This window comes from Pongo abelii, chromosome 14 (assembly GCF_028885655.2).
Source record: "Pongo abelii isolate AG06213 chromosome 14, NHGRI_mPonAbe1-v2.0_pri, whole genome shotgun sequence".
Lineage (NCBI taxonomy): Eukaryota > Metazoa > Chordata > Mammalia > Primates > Hominidae > Pongo > Pongo abelii.
The window spans coordinates 57,324,827-57,345,078 of record NC_071999.2 but is presented as its reverse complement, the minus strand read 5'-3'; the positions used below and the strand labels follow the sequence as shown (position 1 = coordinate 57,345,078).

The 20,252-nt window shown below is 40.8% G+C and overlaps 1 protein-coding gene across 1 annotated transcript in view; it reads right to left on the bottom strand.

Annotated features, from left to right (window-relative positions):
- Positions 1-6,947: 6,947 nt before the first annotated feature.
- Positions 6,948-20,252, bottom strand: part of VPS36 (vacuolar protein sorting 36 homolog) — a 37,908-nt gene continuing 24,603 nt past the window's right edge. The window contains exons 9-14 of the mRNA XM_024230762.3: positions 19,724-19,858; positions 17,379-17,444; positions 11,809-11,873; positions 10,871-10,955; positions 9,835-9,911; positions 6,948-9,739 (exon numbers count right to left, since the gene is read on the bottom strand). Coding sequence (XP_024086530.1) covers positions 9,646-9,739; positions 9,835-9,911; positions 10,871-10,955; positions 11,809-11,873; positions 17,379-17,444; positions 19,724-19,858 — 522 coding nt within the window. The 3' untranslated portion in view covers positions 6,948-9,645. The remainder of the gene's footprint in view (positions 9,740-9,834; positions 9,912-10,870; positions 10,956-11,808; positions 11,874-17,378; positions 17,445-19,723; positions 19,859-20,252) is intronic.

The following is a 20,252-nucleotide window of genomic DNA, read 5'->3' as shown; positions in this document are numbered from 1 at the left end:
AAAGAACATAGTTCAGGTAAAGTGCATCTCCGTTTTCTTTCCCTGAAGTCAGAATTGGTTATTAAAAATAACTAAACATTTTTAAAACGCTACTCTCCAAGTGTTAAATTTCTTTTTATGGAAATGTGAATTAGTTCAGCCACTGTGGAAAGCAGTTTGGAGATTTCTCAACTAAAAACAGAATTATCATTCGACCCAGCAATCCCATTACTGGATGTATCCCCAAAGGAAAATAAATCATTCTACCAAAAAGACACCTGCACTCCTATGTTTATCACAGTACTATTCACACTAGCAAAGACGTGGAATCAACCTAGGTGCCCATCAACAGTGGACTGGGTAAAGAAAGTGTGGTACATACACACCACGGAATACTAAGCAGCCATAAAAAAAGAACAAAATCACGTCCTTTGTCACAACATGGATGCAGTTGGAGGACATTATCCTAAGTGAATTAACATAGGAATAGAAAGCCAAAAACCGAATGTTCTCACTTGGAAGTGGGAGCTTAAACAATGGGTACTCATGGACATAAAGATAGCAACAACAGACACTGGAGACTCCAAGTCAAGGGAGGGAGGGAAAGGGGCAAGGGCTGAAAAACATCCTATTGGGTACTGTGTCCGGAATTGGTGGGTTCTTGGTCTCTCTGACTTCAAGAATGAAGCCGCGGACCCTCGCAATGAGTGTTACAGTTCTTAAAGGCCGCGTGTCCGGAGTTTGTTCCTTCTGATGTTCGGATGTGTTCAGAGTTTCTTCCTTCTGGTGGGTTCGTGGTCTCGCTGGCTCAGGAGTGAAGCTGCGGACCTTCCCAGTGAGTGTTATAGCTTTTAAGGCGGCGCGTCTGGAGTCGTTCGTTCCTTCCCGTGGGTCCGTGGTCTCGCTGGCTTCACGAGTGAAGCTGCAGATCTTCGCAGTGAGTGTTACAGCTCATAAAGGCAGTGTGAACCCAAAGAGTGAGCAGCAGCAAGATTTATTGCAAAGAGCCAAAGAACAAAGCCTCCACACTGTGGAAGGGGACCCCAGCGGGTAGCCACTGCTGGCTCCGGCAGCTTGCTTTTATTCTCTTATCTGGTCCCACCCACATCCTGCTGATTGGTCCATTTTACAGAGAGTGGAGTGGTCTGTTTTGACAGGGCGCCCATTGGTACATTTACAATCCCTGAGCTAGACACAAAGGTTCTCCACGTCCCCACTAGATTAGCTAGATACAGAGTGTCCACACAAAGGTTCTCCAAGTCCCCATCAGAGTAGCTAGATACAGAGTGTCCATTGGTGCATTCACAACCCTGAGCTAGACACAGGGTGCTGATTGGTGTGTTTACAAACCTTGAGCTAGATACAGAGTGCCGATTGGTGTATTTACAATCCCTTAGCTAGACATAAAGGTTCTCCAAGTCCTCACCAGTCAGGAGCCCAGCTGGCTTCACCCAGTGGATCCCACAACGGGGCCGCAGGTGGAGCTGCCTGCCAGTCCCATGCCCTGCACCGGCACTCCTCAGCCCTTGGGTGGTTGATGGGACTGGACCATCCCTTGGAGCAGGGGATGGTGCTCATCGGGGAGGCTTGGGCCTCACAAGAGCCCAGGGAGGGTGGGGGAGGCTCAGGCATAGTGGGCTGCAGGTCCAGAGCCCTGCCCCCCGGGGAAGCTGCTAAGGCCCCGCAAGAAATGGAGCGCAGCGCCGGTGGGCCGGCACTGCTGGGGGACCCAGCACACCCTCTGCAGCCGCTGGCCCAGGTGGTAAGCCCCTCATTGCCTGGGCCGGCAGGGCCAGCCAGCCGCTTCCAGTGCAGGGCCCACTGAGCCCACACCCACCCGGAACTGGTGCTAGCCCGCCAGCACCGCGGGCAGCCCCGGTTCCTGCCCGCGCCTCTCCCTCCATACCTCCCCGCAAGCTGAGGGAGCCGGCTCCGGCCTCGGCCAGCCCAGGAAGGGGCTCCCACAATGCAGCAGCGGGCTGAAGGGCTCTTCAAGTGCTGCCAAAGTGGGAGTCCAGGCAGAGGGAGGCCCCGAGAGCGAGCGAGGGCTCTGAGGGCTGCCAGCACGCTGTCACCTCTCAGTACTATGTTCATTATCTAGGTAACAGGATCAATAGAAGCCCAAACCTCAGCAACATGCAATTACCCTTGTAACAAACCTGCATATGCACACCCAAATCTAAAACTAAAATTTAAAAAAAAGTTTTAAGTTTTTGGGAAAGTATGAGAGGATAGATTCCACCTTAACAGCTGTGCTTGTTAAATTGAGTAACTATGCAGTATGGTTTACCACTTGCTTTTCTTTTATGCAGAATATACCATTTGACAGCAAAACTAATATCCGGTATGCAGAATATAACATTTGGCAGCAAAACGAATATCTGGTAATGGAAATCAAAGCACAGTGGTGGCCTTTGGAGAGCGGATGACAGGAAAGAGGCACCAGGAAACTTTTAGGGGGCGAGAGATATGTTCTATTGTTTGGAGTGTGAGTTACATGGATTTACTAAGCATTTGTTAAAACTTGTCTGACTGAAGATCTGTGCATTGCAGTTTGTAAACTTTACCTCATTTAAAAAAATATTTTAAAATCTGTGATTTGCAGGTCTTTGACTCTATCACTTCATTTTTAAAAAGGTAGCACAAGTGTTTATTTATATGTTACCAGAGGTATAAAATTTTCTAAGAACTTATATTGTCAGCCAGGTGCAGTGGCTCATGGCTGTAATCCCAACAATTTGGGAAGCCAAGGCAGGAGGATTGCGTGAGCCCAGTACTTTTAGACCAGCCTGGGCAAAATAGCGAGACTCCATCGCCACAATAAATAAGAAATTATTTGGGAGGCCAAAGCGGGTGGATCGCTTGAGCTCAAGAGTTCAAGACCAGCCTGGGCATCGTGGCAAAACCCCGTCTCTACCAAAAATAGAATGTACTAGCCGGCTGTGATGGCACGTGCCTGTGGTCCCAGCTACTTGGGAGGCTGAGGCAGGAGGATCACTTGAACCCAGGTGGAGGCTTCAGTGAGCCAAGATGATACCACTGCACAGGCTGGGTGAGACCCCATCTCAAAAAATAAAATAAATAAAAAATTAGCCGGGTGTGGTGGCATGTACCTGTTGTCCCAGCTACTCTGGAGGCTGAGGTGGGAGAATTACTTGAGCCTGAGAGGTTGGGGCTACAGAGAACAGTGATCACGCCACTGCACTCCAGCCTATGTGACAGAGTGAGACCAACCAATCTTGTCAAATAGTTACTTCTAGCAATACTAATTAAATTCATCCAAAGTTTCAAAGAAGACTTTAAGGTGATCATCCAATTTCACTGCCAGTAGAATTATCTAGTCTAATTTCCATTCACCAATTTACGCTAGGATTCTTTTTCAAATACATACCACCCAGTCCCTGGCATTTCAGTTTTAAAAGCAAAAGCTCAGTGGAAAGAGCAGGCACTGGAGTTATAAAAGTACAAAAATTAGCTGGTGTGGTGGTGTGGTGTGGTGGTGTGCACCTGTAGTTCCAGCCATCAGGAGGCTGAGGTGGGAGGACTGCTTGAGCTCAGAAGGCAGAGGTTGCAGTGAGCCGAGATTGTGCCCCTGCACTCCAGCCTGGGCAATAGAACCAGACCCTGTCTCAAAAAAAAAAAAAAAAATTATATGGGGATATAAGGAACCCAGAACAGGATAAAACAATCTTGAAAATGAAAAGCGTATTTGGAGGACTCACACTTTCCAATTTCAGAACTTACTACAGGCTGGTTCATGCCTGTAATCCCAGCACTTTGGAAGCCAAGGGAGACGGATCACTTGAGGTCAGGAGTTTGAGACTAGCCTGACCAACAGCGAAACCCCATCTCTACTAAACAAACAAACAAAAAAATTAGCTGGGGATGGTGGCACACACCTGTAGTCCCAGCTACTCAGGAGGCTGAGGCAGGAGAATTGCTTGAACCCAGGAGGCGGAGGTTGCAGTGAGCCGAGAATGTGCCACTGCACTCCAGCCTGGGTGACAAAGTGAGAGTCGGTCTCAAAAAAAAAAAAAAAAAAAAAAAAAACTTACTACAAAGCAGTAGTAATCAAGACAGTGTGATATTAGCAAAAAGATAGATAAATAGCTAGAATTGCAAGTTCAGAAACTCATATCTATGGTCAATTGAGTTTTTAAAAATTACTTTTTAAAACAAAAAACCCCATACGCAAGCATATGGTCAATTGTTTTTTGACAAGGGTGCCAAGACCATTTAATGGTCAATTAATGGTGCTGGCATAACCAAATAGCCACATGCAAAAGAATGAAGTTGGACCTCCTCTACACTGCATACAAGTAAAAACATACACTTTTAGATAAACCTAGATTAAATTCCAGCCCTGACACTGCAAATCCGGGTAGATTTCTTAATCCCTCCTTCCCTTCACTGTAGAAAGCATAAAATAGTTATTGTGAAATATTATAGTGATTAAGTGAAACATATTGGAGGCAACTTTCTCTGCATTAATCTTTCAGGCACATACTTTTTCCCCAAAAAGCTACTCTTCAAGGCAGGAAATCCAGGTACAAGTGGCTCTATCAATATGCTTGGTCATTTTTTATAACAGCTTTATTGAACCGATTGGTCAATTTTGTCTCCATTAGAATTCTTGCCAAACTGTACTGCTGTCTTTATTGGACAGTTAAGATATAGTTTAACGTTTTCAGGCCGGGCGCGGTGGCTCACGCCTGTAATCCCAGCACTTTGGGAGGCTGAGGCAGGTGGATCACGAGGTCAGGAGATCGAGACCACCCTGGCTAACACGGTGAAACCCCGTCTCTACTAAAAATACAAAAAAAAAAAAAAAAAAAAAGATACAGTTTAACGTTTTCTAAAAGAAGGCAATATAAAAATGAAAGGAAAAAATGCTTTCAAACAAACAGTGGTATGGTCAGTATTGAACTATAACTGATCTGGCTCTGAAAATACCTTCAGTTTTCTTTCCGGGTCAGCGACTGATCTAGCAATCTTGTGCAAATTTTTTTTTTTTTTTTTTTTTTTTTTTTTTTTTGAGGTGGAGTCTCGCTCTTTCACCCAGGCCGGAGTGCAGTGGCATGATCTCTGCTCATTGCAACCTCCGCCTCCCAGGTTCACGCCATTCTCCTGCCTCAGCCTCCCAAGTAGCTGGGACTACAGGCGCCCGCCACCACGCCCGGCTAATTTTTTGTATTTTTTTTAGTAGAGACGGGGTTTCACCGTGTTAGCCAGGATGGTCTCGATCTCCTGAGCTCGTGATCCGCCCGCCTCGGCCTCCCAAAGTGCTGGGATTACAGGTGTGAGCCACCGCGCCCGGCCTATCTTGTGCAAATTGTATAAAATTTATACATTATCTCAATAACTCCGTTTATACAAATGGAGAGAGCTTTTATTTCTCTGGGTAATGCTCTGAGATGAAAGCTATAACTGACTCATGATTTCGTATCAGGACACAAGGAAGAAGACGAATGGCCCAATTTCCACACTGTAGTAACAAGAACTTACATGTGTATAACAACTACTCTAGAGTGCTTTCCATATCATGGACGTGGCCCATACCATATTTGAGTAAGACAGAGCAGATCTCACTCAGACAGGCTAAGCCTTGACAAGTCTGGTTGAGAAACCTCTTGGGAAGAGGGTAAACGACAGAGTTGGTTTGCTAGGCAACTCGTGCATGACTCAGTACTCTTCATGTACTATTCAGTACTATTCAGTACTATTCATGAGTGAATTCAAAAATCACTCAATTCAGTTAATACTTTACTAGGAATCTACCATGTAGTCACTGACCTAGGTCAGTGAGAATTCAAAAGAAATGTTACCCGACAGTCTTTGAACTTAAACCCAGTTTCTCTATTTTCTTATGGTATCAAGACAACATTTAAGAGAACAAGATAAAATATAGTTAAGCACATGGAAAAGACAATAACTCTTGTAGAGTTTAGAAATAATCGAGCTGTGTATTGGAAACATTTCTGATGCAGGCAGGATTGAGCAAAGTATAATTTAGATTGGTGGGGGTGGGCGTGGGAGAGGGGAGGTGAGTGGGAAGAAGTAAAGAAGGGTTTGGACAGACAAGGGAAATATCCAGGAGAAGGAAGGGGCACAGCTCTGCTGTTCCCTTTTCCCGACACCTTCCACTTACTGACAATCTCTTGGTCTTTGTGAGCCTAGTTTACCAGGTTCTTCCTTTCCCTTCCAAAGCCCTCCACCAGGACTAAGGGCTCCTTCTTCTGTCTTCCCCAGCATGGTACATATGCCCCTTCCATGGCACTTACTTCATTCCATCTTCAGTGAAAGTTGCTTACATGTCTGTTTCCCCAACTAGGTCTCCCTTTTCTTAAGGACACAGCTGTATCTTATTCATCTTTGTATCCCCTCCCACTACCAGTGCCCAACAAAACTGCTCACACAAAATTGCTACGTGTTCAAAAAAATGTTTTTTTCATTGAATTGAATGGGAACTAAAGTAGGATAAAGTGGAGCCAAATTATAAATAGGAATATAGGTCGGAGTTCATTCATTCAGTAAATATTTATTGAATGCTTATTGTGTCCAGGCCCTGTTCTCGGCTCTTAGAATACATCCATGAACAAACCAGATAAAAACCTCTGCCCTTGTGCAGCTTATACTCTGAATCGTAAGGGATGAGATTAGCAATAAATTTACATAAACTCAACCATACCTACTGGAAAAAGACACATGCATGGAAATTATTAATGCTATAAGAATCTCTTGATATGCAGTTTGTATTTTTGTACTTAATATAAGCATAATATATTCATACCTACATATCACTCCACAGGGATTTAAATTTTAAGATTACAAAGAGAAATTTATTGGTAATTTAGGAGATTTTCAAGGACCATTCTGAGCACGCTCAATTTTGTCCTTAGGCACGGTCTTTAAAACCTAACCACCTTACAAGTTGTGACTCCACTGTACCAAAATGAAGACTCTGAGACTTTTGGGCAAAAGAACCATTTTAAGTATTTGAGCATGAGAAAGATGACAGGATGAATCCACATTCTCTCAGATTAATCTGGTAACAAGGAACAAGAAAGAGTACATTCATCTAAATATACATGGTCAGGCAACAGTGGAATTCACATCAAGAATTTTTTAAAAAAAGAAACCAGTTCATGACATGTCCCATTCTTTTAAGACAACTAAAACAGTAAGAGCTCAATGTCCTAAGTATTTATAAGCAACTCTTAATTATAAAATCCAAAGGAAAAATTCTTAACATAACTGGCTTTAGTATGATTAAAGGTTTATCATTTGCATATGTTTCAGAGTATTTAAAAAGAATGCCAAGAAAAATCATTTTTAAATTTTGCAATAATTTTACTCTATATACATTGATACCAATCATTTAAACCTGAAAACACAATCTTCACTAACACAATGTAAAAAATTTTTTTGACAGTAAATGACTGGAAATATTGCATTACCATAAAGCTACAAAGAGGTTCATGCTCCTAAGAGCAAAGTTAGGAAAACAAAAAAATAGTAATTATACCAGTGATAAGCACCAAGACAGAACTTTTTTGCACTTAGGGCCTGATTGGTTGTATTTAAACATAACTTCTACATTAGAGGGCCAAAATAACACCTTATAATAATGGCCTGAAAAAAAAGATAAAAATACACAAATACATACAAAGGTCTCGAAACAGTGAAGAATGCCCACTTTAAAAATAAAATCAATCATACTCATTTTAAATTAATGTGACATTTGCAAAATATATTTATATGTCACTTTTCTTCCTTCTTAAGTCATTTTATACAATTCAGATTGCTCCATTATTTTTCATCAGTTGTCACACTAAAGTAAATAAATATGTTAAATTATGTAGGTTTGCAGTAATGAATCAAAACCATTAGCGCTAGATTGAGTAGCTCCAGCAATCTTCCTTGCAACTCACTCCAGCTGGTGAAACAGATTATTTATCTTTATAATTTTAAAAGCCTTAGCCAGGTGAGACAGAGAGAGAGAGAGAGAGAGAGTGAGTGTGTGTGTGTGTGTGTACAAGTTTGCCAGAGCAGTGTGAGACAGTGAGTACCAACCAGAAAGAGGTGAGACATACAAACAAGCTTACACAATGGTCTAACTAACCCCTAAAAGACCTGGGCAGTCAGACACTGAGTTACCCTCAAAATAAACCTGAGGCTGAGCAATGGGGGAACCAGAGGATCTGTCACCACAATGAAGAGTCAGTGACAAGTTTAGAAAACAAAAACTAAAGTGCGATGTCTCAGGCACAGCATTCCTGTGACACTGGAGGACACAAAGCAGCAATAGCCACTTTTCAGGCAGGGATAAGGGATTGGGATCCCCTGGGTCTGCAGCTGAGGGTCCCTGGAACTTCCTAGAGGGCACTGCAGCAGCCTCTGGCAGTGGCCCTCCACCTTACCCACTGACAATGTCTTAGGGGTCCCAGAGTGTGAACCTGGGCATCCCTGTTCCTGGTCCCAAGGGTGCTCCCAATACAATACTTTCCCTCCTGCAGACTTGGCCAAAACCATCACCACCCTTTCACTTCCAACTCAGTTTCAGAAAGGGTGTCTCCTGTCCTGTGGGGTCCCTGAGTTTGAGATAATGCCAACATACTGGAGGCTGTAGAGCAATAACATGTGAAGTCAGGCAGTCACTTTAAAACTTAAGCAATCTACATGCAGTATTAGCCAGTTGTTGTTATCTCAGTAACACTTCTTACCGAAGTAGTTTTTCCACACAACTTATAATATAAAGGACAAAGAAAAAATATTGCTGGAATATGATAGACTTTTTAAAGTTCAGTGTTGAAACTCCTTATGGAAAAGAAAAGGAGACATTACTTTTCCACTTTCTATTTCCTGTCTGTGGCTTTGAGGTAAAAGAACACTGAGGTTCCTGTGAAGTTCCCTCTGCCATTCCACCAGCACAACAATCCCAGGGAATTCCTGAGCCCTCTACCTCCTAAATTTGTAATCATAACTCCGGGCATGTCTATACAGCTCTCTAGTTCAGTTTCAAAATCCACAGCATTTGGAAACAAAATGACACAGTTGCATTCTTTAAATGCCAGTCATGAAATCATCACTTAAAAAAACAAAGAGAAACTAGATAGAATACATATAAATATATGTGTCAAATAAAATTATTTCATTTTTAAAGGTATTTTATTTGGTATGTTGAAGACATGTCTATGACTGCTTCTAAAAGCCCTGGGGAGGAGCCTCATATAGCATGCTGCAGTATATTTTGTCCCAACATTGTCATGTGCAATCAGTGAATTTCATTTACACCAAAATAATAATCAAACCTATCTGAACATGCAACTTCTCTTTTTGTTCTCTGCAAAACTAAATTCCCTTCTTTATAAAATGATTAGATTTGAGGATCAAGTTAAAATCCACTATATTTCAAGTTAAACTCTGAGGGTTCTGCACTATAGCATGATTTTAAATTCATATTGGCATTCACTTTTCTGAATTTTCCTATGCGTATACTAAATAAATTTCCTGGACCATATTTAGTGAGAAATTAAAAGAGATTTACATTGCACTGTGAAATTCTAATAAATTCTCAGTTGATCGGGGTTTATCTCTTAGCTCAATGTCATACAACCTCTACATGATGCAAGCATATGGACAAAAAGGATTTTAAATACAAAACCCTTAGCTCTGTGTCATAAATAAATTTGGGTAAAAACGCAGGCCTTCCACTGAGTCATCACGGCAAAGATGGCCCATCTTCTCTGCAAGCAGCAACCTAAAAAAAAAAAAAACAAAAAAAACCCCACACAATTATCTGTCCATGCAGACACACAAACATACATTGTAATGAAAGGTAAGAACCTTACTTACCTTTCTTTGGCTAGGAGGACAGACATTCCCACAAGCTTAGCAAACTCTTCTGATGTTAGGGATCCCTTTTCTGAAACCTAATAGAAACACACAGCAGAAAAAAAATGTAATTAATTTAGGACACTAATTTAAACACACTCTGGGTTCTAATGGTAGGCAGAATGTATACCAGTATATGCAAGAAATAATTTACTGAATGTCCTACTAAAATCCAAAGAACATTCACACTATAACTAAATCTTAACTAATGCTTAATCCTACAAAAGTTGAAGTACCCAGAAGAGACATAGTAGAGGCTCAAATATCAAGATCAAGCTCTCTATAATGTAACAGTCACTGTACTAAAGCCTAAAAAGAACTATTTGATATTCTGAAAAAGAATACGTAACAAATTCTGAGTACATATTAACGCTCCAGCGAAGGGACTTTACATATAGGTTTAGTTTAAAATATGTGGTAGAAATATCTGTAGTCTTGGGATTTTCATCTAGTTGAAAATGAGAAGGATAATAAATAGAAGTTATTCAAATTATACAGGCTCACCATAGAAGCTATGAAGACAGTACTATTTCAAGCATCCTAATGAGTAATATTGGCAGTTTGGCTAGTAAAATCCATCTAAACTACAGTTGCTTTTTATATTTTTTGAAGCAATTATTTTCATAAAACTTGTGGTGTTTTATCAAGCTGCTTATGTAGGTGTTACTGAAAGAAAAAGCTTAATTGTGTTGTAACATCTGATAAAGTTAAAAACCTGTTCTCAACACTGAGCTTTAATAGAAAAGAAAGCACCTCACTAATTCTAATTCTCCTTACATGTAAGATGTTAAGAGTGTCAAGAAGTTTCAAAAAGTTCTTAATGTATGACTTCGGTTAATATTGATTCATTGTTAGTGATAAACCGTTTTTATTTGGGTGTGTGAATGTTACTTTTTCAGTAAAGTTAAATTCAAAAGGAAATCCTGTTTTTTGAGTTGCTAAGCCTTCGGGTCTTCGTAGCAAGCTCTAAAGACTGGAGAAAATTGGCTTCACATACCGTCTCCAGGGCCGAGGCCACCATTTCCTCTTCCTTGTGAGACTGAAGCTCAATTACCATGACGCCACTGTCAAACACACGGAGCCTGAAAACCACAGGTGAGAGAACAAAGCCAGGAATTATCTAGGATATTCAACTGCTGAAAAGGAGGACATCTTTTATACCTTCTTTTATGCCCAGATATGAGGGCAATATTAAACAAAACAACATTTAAAACATATATCGAACCCAAGCAACAATGGCATAAACAGCTCATGAATACACAGATAATAAAATTATGAACTAAAATCTACATGCTAAATAAAATTACTGGCTTTTTTTTTTAGAAGGAATTTCGCTCTTGCTGCCCAGGCTGGAGTGCAAATGGCATGATCTTGGCTCACTGCAACCTCCGCCTCCCGGGTTCAAGCGATTCTCCTGCCTCAGCCTCCCCAGTAGCTGGGATTACAGGCATGTGCCACCACACCTGGCTAATTTTGTATTTTTAGGAGAGACGGGGTTTCTCCATGTTGGTCAGGTTGGTCTCGAACTCCCGACCTCAGGTGATCTGCCCGCCTCAGCCTCCCAAAGTGCTGGGATTACAGGTGTGAGCCACCACGCCCAGCCACCTGGCTACTTTTTTAAACCTAAGAATAAGGAAAAGAATATTCACAGCTGAACATCTCCAGAGACTAACACAAAATGTCTAAGGGAAGAGGGGCTAGTTATTCTGACCTCATGGGAAGAACCCACATTCTTATCTCATTCCCCCAAATCCACAAGAGACTGACTCCTAGCCCTGTTAGGACATGCCCAGCCCTGATAAAGATGAAATAATATAATTTCAAGAGCAATAATCTGGCTTGACACTAGGGATGGCAAAGTTGGCTGGGCTTTCCCATCTACCCCATGCAGAATCATGGTTGCAGGTGGCAAACTTCCTGCAGAGGTTCCTTTACCTGAGAGGTAATTTCAGTGCTTCCAGCATCTTGCACGCATTCACTAAATCTTCTGGTGAGAGCAACTAATAGGGAAAAAAAATCCAGTAATGCTATACAATGGTAATGATCACTAAAACAGAAGAGTAAATTTTAAAATTACCATTTATCAATAATTTTAGGTGATTAATCACTAAAAAGCAAAAAAGATTGACAAAGGAACCAAAGACTTCTATTCCTTAAAGCAGTGGTATCCAATAAAATATGCATGCTACATATGTCACTGTAAATTTTATAGTAGCCACATTAAAAAAATAAAAAAGAGGCCATGCACGGTGGCTCACACCTGTAATCCTAGCACTTTGGGAGGCTGAGGCAGGTGAATCACAAGGTCAGTAATTTGAGACCGGCCTGGCCAACATGGTGAAACCCCGTCTCTACTAAAAATACAAAAATTAGCCGGGCACGGTGGCTGGTGCCTGTAATCCCAGCTACTCGAGAGGCTAAGGAAGGTGAATTGCTTGAACCCAGAAGGCGGAGTTTGCAGTGAGCCGAGATCACGCCATGCATTCTAGCCTGGGTGATAGCGCGAGACTCTATCTCAAAAAAAAAAAAAGTAAAAAGAAACACGTGAAATTAATTTTAATGCATATATTTTAAGATTGAACATAGAACCAATTCAACATATAATCAATACAAAAAATTATTAATGAGATATTTAACATTTCCTTATTTTGTACGAAGTCTTCTGAGTCTGGTGCATTTTTATACTTGCAGCATATCTTGATTTGGATTAACTACATTTCAAGTCCCCAGTCAGCACATGATGTGGCTATCCTTGTGGACAGTGCAGCCTTAACAAATCAGCATAGTGTGGTGATGACAGCACAGCTTTCAGTCCCACAGGATGGCTCTAGAGCCAGTCCAGCCCAGATCCAAATACCTGTCAAACCACTGTCTCTGGCTGTGGCCTTGCTCAAGTTATTTCATCTTTCTAAGTTTCAATTTCCTATTCTTCAAATTATCCCCTACAGTAAAAGTAGCCATGTCACTGAGTTATTGGGAGGATAAATGAGGTAACCACGTGCAGAGAGTCCAGTGGATAATAAGTACTGACTAATGGCAGCTATGATCAGCATTCAGATAAAAACACAGAGCAGGGGCTTAATTCATGGGACTGGGTGAGCCATTTGCATGGAGGTGACTGCTGGGGCACAAAGAATACTAGGCAGAACCTTGGAGGCCAAGGACATCTGGATGTGAAGGAGTAAGGACAGCTGAAGAATAGCCACTGCTGATACCCAGCCAAAGGGGCAGGGCAGCTTTCCCTCTGCATTATCTACAAGGCAACTTTTGAATCAACTATTCAAAAGTTGATTCAAAAGAGTTAACTATTGCAGAGGAAGGGCTTCCTGAACAACTTTATTTATCACAATACAAAGAGAAAATATTAGAGCTGAACAGTTTCATTCAGTCCAAGCCCTTATATTAAAGGTAAGAAAACTAGCTCCCTAAATGCTGGCAAGGATGTGGAGAAAGGGGAACTCTTACACATTGTTGGTGGGAAGGTAAATTAGTACAGCCACTATGAAAAACAGTATGGCGATTTCTCAAAAAACTGTAAATAGAACTATCACATGATCCAGAAATACCACTGCTGGGTATATATCCAAAAGAAAGGAAAGGAGTGTGTCAAAGAGAAATCTGTACTCCCATGTTTATTGCAGCACTATTCACAACAGTCAACATCATTTGCAACAACATGGATAGAACTGGAAGACATTGTTTAGTGAAGTAAGCTAGCACAGAAAGACAAATATCACATGTTCTCACTCATATGTGGGAGTTAAAAAAATTGATTTCATGCAGATAGAGAGTAGAAAAATGGTCATTAGAGGGTGGGAAGAGTAGTGAGGAAGGAGGGATAAAGAGAGGTTGGCTTAACGGGTACAAAAATACAATTAGAAGGAATAAGAGGTCAGACGCAGTGGCCCATGCCTGTAATCCCAGCACTTTGGGAGGCCAAGTGGGGGGTGGATCACCTGAAGGCAGGAGTTCAAGACCAGCCTGGCCAACATGGAGAAACCCTGTCTCTACTAAAAATACAAAAATTAGCCAGGCGTGGTAGCAGTTGCCTGTAATTCCCAGTTACTCGGGAGGCCGAGGCAGGAGAATTGCTTGAACCGGGGAGGTGGAGGTTGCAGTGAGCCGAGGTTGTGCCACTGCACTCCAGCCTGGGTGACAAAAGTTAAGACTGTCTCAAAAAAAAAGGGGGGGGGGGAATAAGATATAGCATTCAGTAGTACAATAGGGCAACCATAGTTAACAATAATCTATTGTATATTTCTTTTTTTTTTAAATTTATTTATTTTTTGAGACGCAGTCTTGCTCTGTTGCCCAGGCTGGAGTGCAGTGGCATGATCTCGGCTCACTGCAATCTCCACCTCCCTACTTTAAGCGATTCTCCTGCCTCAGCCTCCCAAGTAGCTGGGATTACAGGTGCCTGCCACCATGCCTGGCTAATTTTTGTATTTTTAGTAGAGACGGGGTTTCGCCAAGTTGGCCAGGGTGGTCTCGAACTTCTGACTTCAGGCGATCTGCCTGCCTCAGCCTCCCAAAGTGCTGAGATTACAGGCATGAGCCACCATACCCGGCCCTATTGTATATTTCAAAGTAACTAGAAAAGTGGAATTGGAATGTTCCTAACACAAAGGAATGATAAACACTGGAGGTGACAGATCCCCAATTTCCCTGATTTGGTCATTACACATTATATGCTTGTATCAAAATTTCACATGTACCCCATAAATATGTACAACTATTATGTATCCATAAAAAAGAAAAAATAAAAATTTGGGGGCTGGGCATGGCGGCTCATGCCTGTAATCCCAGCACTTTGTTTGGGAGGCCAAGGTGGGTAGATCACCTTAGGTCAGGAGTTCAAGACCAGTTTGGCCAACATGGGGAAACCCCGATTCTACTAAAAGTATGAAAATTCTCCTGGTGTGGTGGCACATGGCTGTAATCCCAGCTACTTGAGAAGCTGAAGCACAAGAATTGCTTGAACCCGGGAGGCAGAGGTTTCAGTGAGCCAAGGTTGTGCCACTGCACTCTACAGAGTGATACTCTGTCTCAAAAATACAAAACAAAACAAAAATTTTAAAGGTAAAAAAAAAAATGTGGTACATATATACAATGAAATACTATTCAGCACAAAACAGAATAAAATCCTTTCATTTGCAGCAACATGGATGAACCTGGAGGATATTATGTTAAGTGAAATAAGCCAGACATAGCAAGACAAACAGCACTTGATCTCACTTACATGTAGAATCTTAAAAAAGTTGATCTCATAGAAGTAGAGAGTAGAAGAGTGGCTACCAGAGGCTGGGGAGGGTAGGTGGGAGGAGCGGATGGAGAGAGGTTGGTCAGCAGATACAAAGTTACAGTTAGACAGGAAGCATGAGTTCTGCTGCTATATTACACAGGGTGACTAGATAAGGGCAATGCAATGTATTCTTTTTTTTTCTGTTTCTGAGTAGTTTTTTTTTTTCTGAGACGGAGTTTTGCTCTATCGCCCAAGCTAGAGTGCGATGGCGCAATCTCAGCTCACTGCAACCTCCACCTCCCTGGTTCAAGCAATTCCCCTGCCTCAGCCTCCTGAGTAGCTGGGATTACAGGCACACACCACCACGCCCAGATAATTTTTTTGTATTTTTAGTAGAGATGGGGTTTCACCATGTTGGCCAGACTGGTCTTGAACTCCTGACCTCAGACAATCCGCCCGCCTCAGCCTCCCAAAGTGCTGGGATTACAGGTGTGAGCTACCATGCCCAGCCCTGAGTACTTTTTATTGATACATAATATCTTACATATTTATGGGGTACAGGGGCTATTTTTGTTAATACACATGCATAAAATGTGTAATGATCAAGTCAGGGTATTTGGGGGTACCTATTACCTGAAGTATTTATCATGTCTATGTTTTAGGAACATTTCAAGTCCTCTCTTCTAGCTACTTTGAAATACACAATACATTGTTGCCTCCCTACTCTGCTATTGAACATTAGAATTTATTCCTTCTAACAGTATGTTTGTACCTATTAACCAACCTTTCTTCTTCCCCGCTCCCACTTATACACCTTTCCCAGTCTCTGATATCTATCATCTATTCTCTACCTCCATGAGATTAGCTTTTTTAGCTCCCACATGAGTGAGAACATGCAATATTTGTCTTTCTGTGTCTGGCTTACTTCACTTAACGTAAGGACTTCCAGTTTCTCCATGTTGCTGCAAATGATGTGATTTCATTTTTTTTTTATGACTGAATTGTATTCCATTTGTATGTATCTGACATTTTCTTTATCTGTTCACCACTGATGGACACTTAGGTTGATTCTATCTTTGTTTTTTTAAAAAATGTTTATTTTAGTTAGGGGGTATGTGTGCAAGTTTGCTACACAGATAAACTCGTGTCACTAGGGTTTGCTGTACAGATTATTTCATTGCCTAGGTATCAATATTAAGCCTAGTACCCAATAGTTATCTGTTTTGCTCCTCTCCCTCCCCCTAGTCTCTACCCTTAAGTACATTCCAGTGTTTGTTGTTCCTTCTTTGTGTTCATAAGTTCTCATCATTTAGCTCCCACTTATAAGTGAGAATATAGGTATTTGGCTTTCTGTTGCTGCACTAGTTTGCTAAGGATAATAGCCTCCAGCTCCATCCATGTTCCCACAAAAGAATTATCTTGCTCTTTTTTATGGCTGCATATGACAGACAAGAGAGGATTTTTAATGTTATTACCAGAAAGAAATGATAAATGTTTAAAGTGATGAATATCTTAATTGCCCTGTGATATGGTTTGGCTCTGTGTCCCCACCCAAATCTCATCTTGTAGCTCCCATAGTTCCCACATATTTGCGATGGACCTGGTGGGAGATGATTGAATTATGGGGGCGGGTCTTTCCTATGCTGTTCTGGTGATAGTGAATGTTTCTGATGAGATCTGATGGTTTTAAAAATAGGAGTTGCCTGCCCAAGCTCTCTTTGCCTGCCACCATCCACGTAAGATGTGACTTGCTCCTCCTTGCCTTCCCCCATGATTGTGAGGCCTCCCCAGCCATGTGGAACTGTGAGTCCAATTAAACCTTTCTTTTGTAAATTGCCCAGTCTCAGGTATGTCTTTATCAGCAGCGTGAAAATGGACTAATACATCCTGATTTGATCATTATGCAATGTTTACATGCACTGAAACACCATATAGTACCCCATGAATATGTACAATTATTGTGTCAATTATAAAGAAAAATAGAAAAAGTTTTGAATAGCAAAAAATAAAAATAAAAAAAAAAGGAAGAAGGAAAACTGAGTCTCGGAGATGTTAAGTAAGCTACTGAAGGTCACTAAGCAAATTACTATCAAAACCAGGAAAAGAATCTACCTCCTAGATCCCAGGACAGTATTCTTTCACTGTACCACAGTGCTTCTCAAAATAGCTTTGATATTCACAACCCTTCCTCAAATTGTATTCAGAATTTGTATTAAGAAAATCTATATTTAGTTAAAAGAATATTTAAATTTTCTATTCTTACTTCCATTCCTCGAGCTCGGTTTACTAAGCAGTACACCTCCGTGAGTGACATTATTCCCCCTCGTTCCTGTTAAAATATGAAAATTTTTAAAAAGTATTATGTTACAATTACACCAGTTAGCATTTCTTAACAGAAATCATAATCACAGGGAAATCAGAAATCAGAAAAATTTTTAAGAAGCTTATAAAAAACTTTACTTATACAAAGGAGAACCTATTCAGATACCACAAGACAGTTTAGATTCAATACTTGCATTTTAATGTCATTACCACTTAATTTTTTTATTTTTATTTTTATTTTTTTGAGATGGAGTTTCTCTCTGTCACCCAGGCCAGAGTGCAATGGTACAATCTCGGCTCACTGCAACCTCCACCTCCCGGGTTCAAGCAATTCTCCTGCCTCAGCCTCCTGAGTAGCTGGCACTACAGGCATGCACTACCACACCCGGCTCATTTTTTTGTATTTTTAGTAGGGACAGGGTTTCACCATGTTGGTTGGGCTGGTCTCGAACTTCTGACCTCAAATAATCTGCTCACCTTAGTCTCCCAAAGTGCTGGGATTACAGGCGTGAGCCACTGTGCCTGGCCTCATTACCATTTTAACATTTACTTAAATGAAAAAAGGGGCTCTACACCATGTTTCAAAAAATACATTTAAATGTTTTAACTTATTCCAGCTAATAAATGAAGAAGGTATAGAATTAAATAAGACTATTACCATTTTGCAACCTCCAATGAAATAACAGATCTAGGTAATGACTGTCAATGGCTGTTAACATCACAAAAAATTTTTTAAAAATTAAAAAAAAGACAATCAGACATTATGTATCTCTTGATGGAAGTACACAACAGCCTCTATGAAATAGTCTTGCAATACTAATTTTAAAAAACCCTAACAAACCTTTATTATAAATACCAGTTTATAAGAAATACATAGGACCGGAAAAGCACACTCTATAGTCTAAACAACTAATTTCTTCAGGAAACACACTGTGGGGTGGGAGGTAAGAGGCAGGAGAAGAAAGAACCCATGAAATTAAAAACAAACAAACAAACAAACAAACTTTTGAAACAAACCAACAAACTGCAATGAATCCTGATTGAAACAGACCAACTGTAAGAGAAAATGTGAATACTAGGCCGGCACAGTGGCTCACACCTGTAATCCCAGCACTTTGGGAGGCTGAGGCAGGGGGATCAACTGAGGTTAGGAGTTTGAGACTAGCCTGGCCAACATGGTGAAACTCTGTCTCTACTAAAAATACAAAACAATTAGCTGGGCGTGGTGGTGGGCGCCTGTAATCCCAGCTACTCAGGAGGCTGAGGCAGGAGAATCGCTTGAACCCGGGAGGTAGAGGTTGCAGTGAGCTGAGATTGTGCCACTGCACTCCAGACTGGGCGACAATAGTGAGACTCTGTCTGAAGAAAAAAAAAAAGAAAATGTTAGCACTTTGGGAGGCTGAGGCAGGTGAATCACGAGGTCAGGAGATTGAGACTACGGTGAAACCCCGTCTCTACCAAAAATACAAAAAATTAGCCAGGCGCGGTGGGGTGGCAGGCGCCTGTAGTACAAGCAACTCTGGAGGCCGAGGCAGGAGAATGGTGTGAACCTAGGAGGAGGAGCTTGCAGTGAGTTGAGATTGCACCACTGCACGAGACTCTGCCTCAAAAAAAAAAAAAAAAAAAAGAAAATGTGAACACTAGATATTAGATAACATTAAGAAATTATTTTAATTTTTTAGATTATGAAATAGGATTATAGTTGTATTTAAAGGAGTATTTATCATTAGAGTTACATACTGAAATGTTTACAGATAAAGTGATGTGATGTCTGGGATTTGCTTTAAAATAATTTTGAGTGGAGGCTGGTTTACAGAAGAAGCTGGATGATGGCCACAGAGGATTCATTATACTATTCTATTTGGCATAGGTTTGAAATATTTTTTAATACAAGTGCTTTAATAAACTCTTGATTGCCTGAATACTATCAGAATAGAAGATGAATCTGTATTATGGAATGATTAATAGTACTAAATAGTAAAGACTAGATGTATGGAAATATATCTATTCAGAGAAAGATCATATATTTCCTTTTTAAAAATAAGGAAAACTTCGTATCAAATAGATTTAGAAAGTTATAGATGTCAAAAATGAAAATTAAAAACAACTTAGAAAATTACAAAGAATAATAAGCACAATGAACTTATTTAATACACCTGAAAGAAAAAAAAAAAGTCAGTTGACAATAACCATATCATGAAAGTAGTTATGCTCTTGTTAACATTTCTGATGACATAGGGCTAATTTAATACAGTTTTAAAAAAACCACATAGGTTTAGTTTTTACCTCTAAAGGCACCTGCAATATTCCAGCCAGTTGTTTGGCCAGCTGCATGTGGTACTGTGTGCCTGAGCCGTAGGTTTCTCTGGTAACTGGGTTAGCTATTCCCATGCTCAGCAAGTAGGATTTAAACCTGATGGTCTATAATAAAAGAGGAGAAAATGCAGAATTAGTCTCTCCACCTCAATATTTGAAATTCTTCCATCACAAATTCAATTCCACTCAATTATTTCTACATATCCCCATTCCTTCTACTGTGTTTCTATGCTGTGAACTATAAGGGAGCAGATTTCCAGGAGTTCCCTGCATACATCTAATTATTCTCCCTCCTACTTCTCTCCTGGTCTCTCATATTCTGTTTACTTCACGAGTTTGACATCAAAGGAGATTCAGAAAACGCCTCTGCTATATTTAATGCCAACCAAATAGTACAACTGAAAACTTAGGAAAATGGCTGTGATTAGATTGTAGACAAATTGAATGAAACAAACATCAAACTTAGGGATATGTATAAAACAGCCACTCCTTGTACATT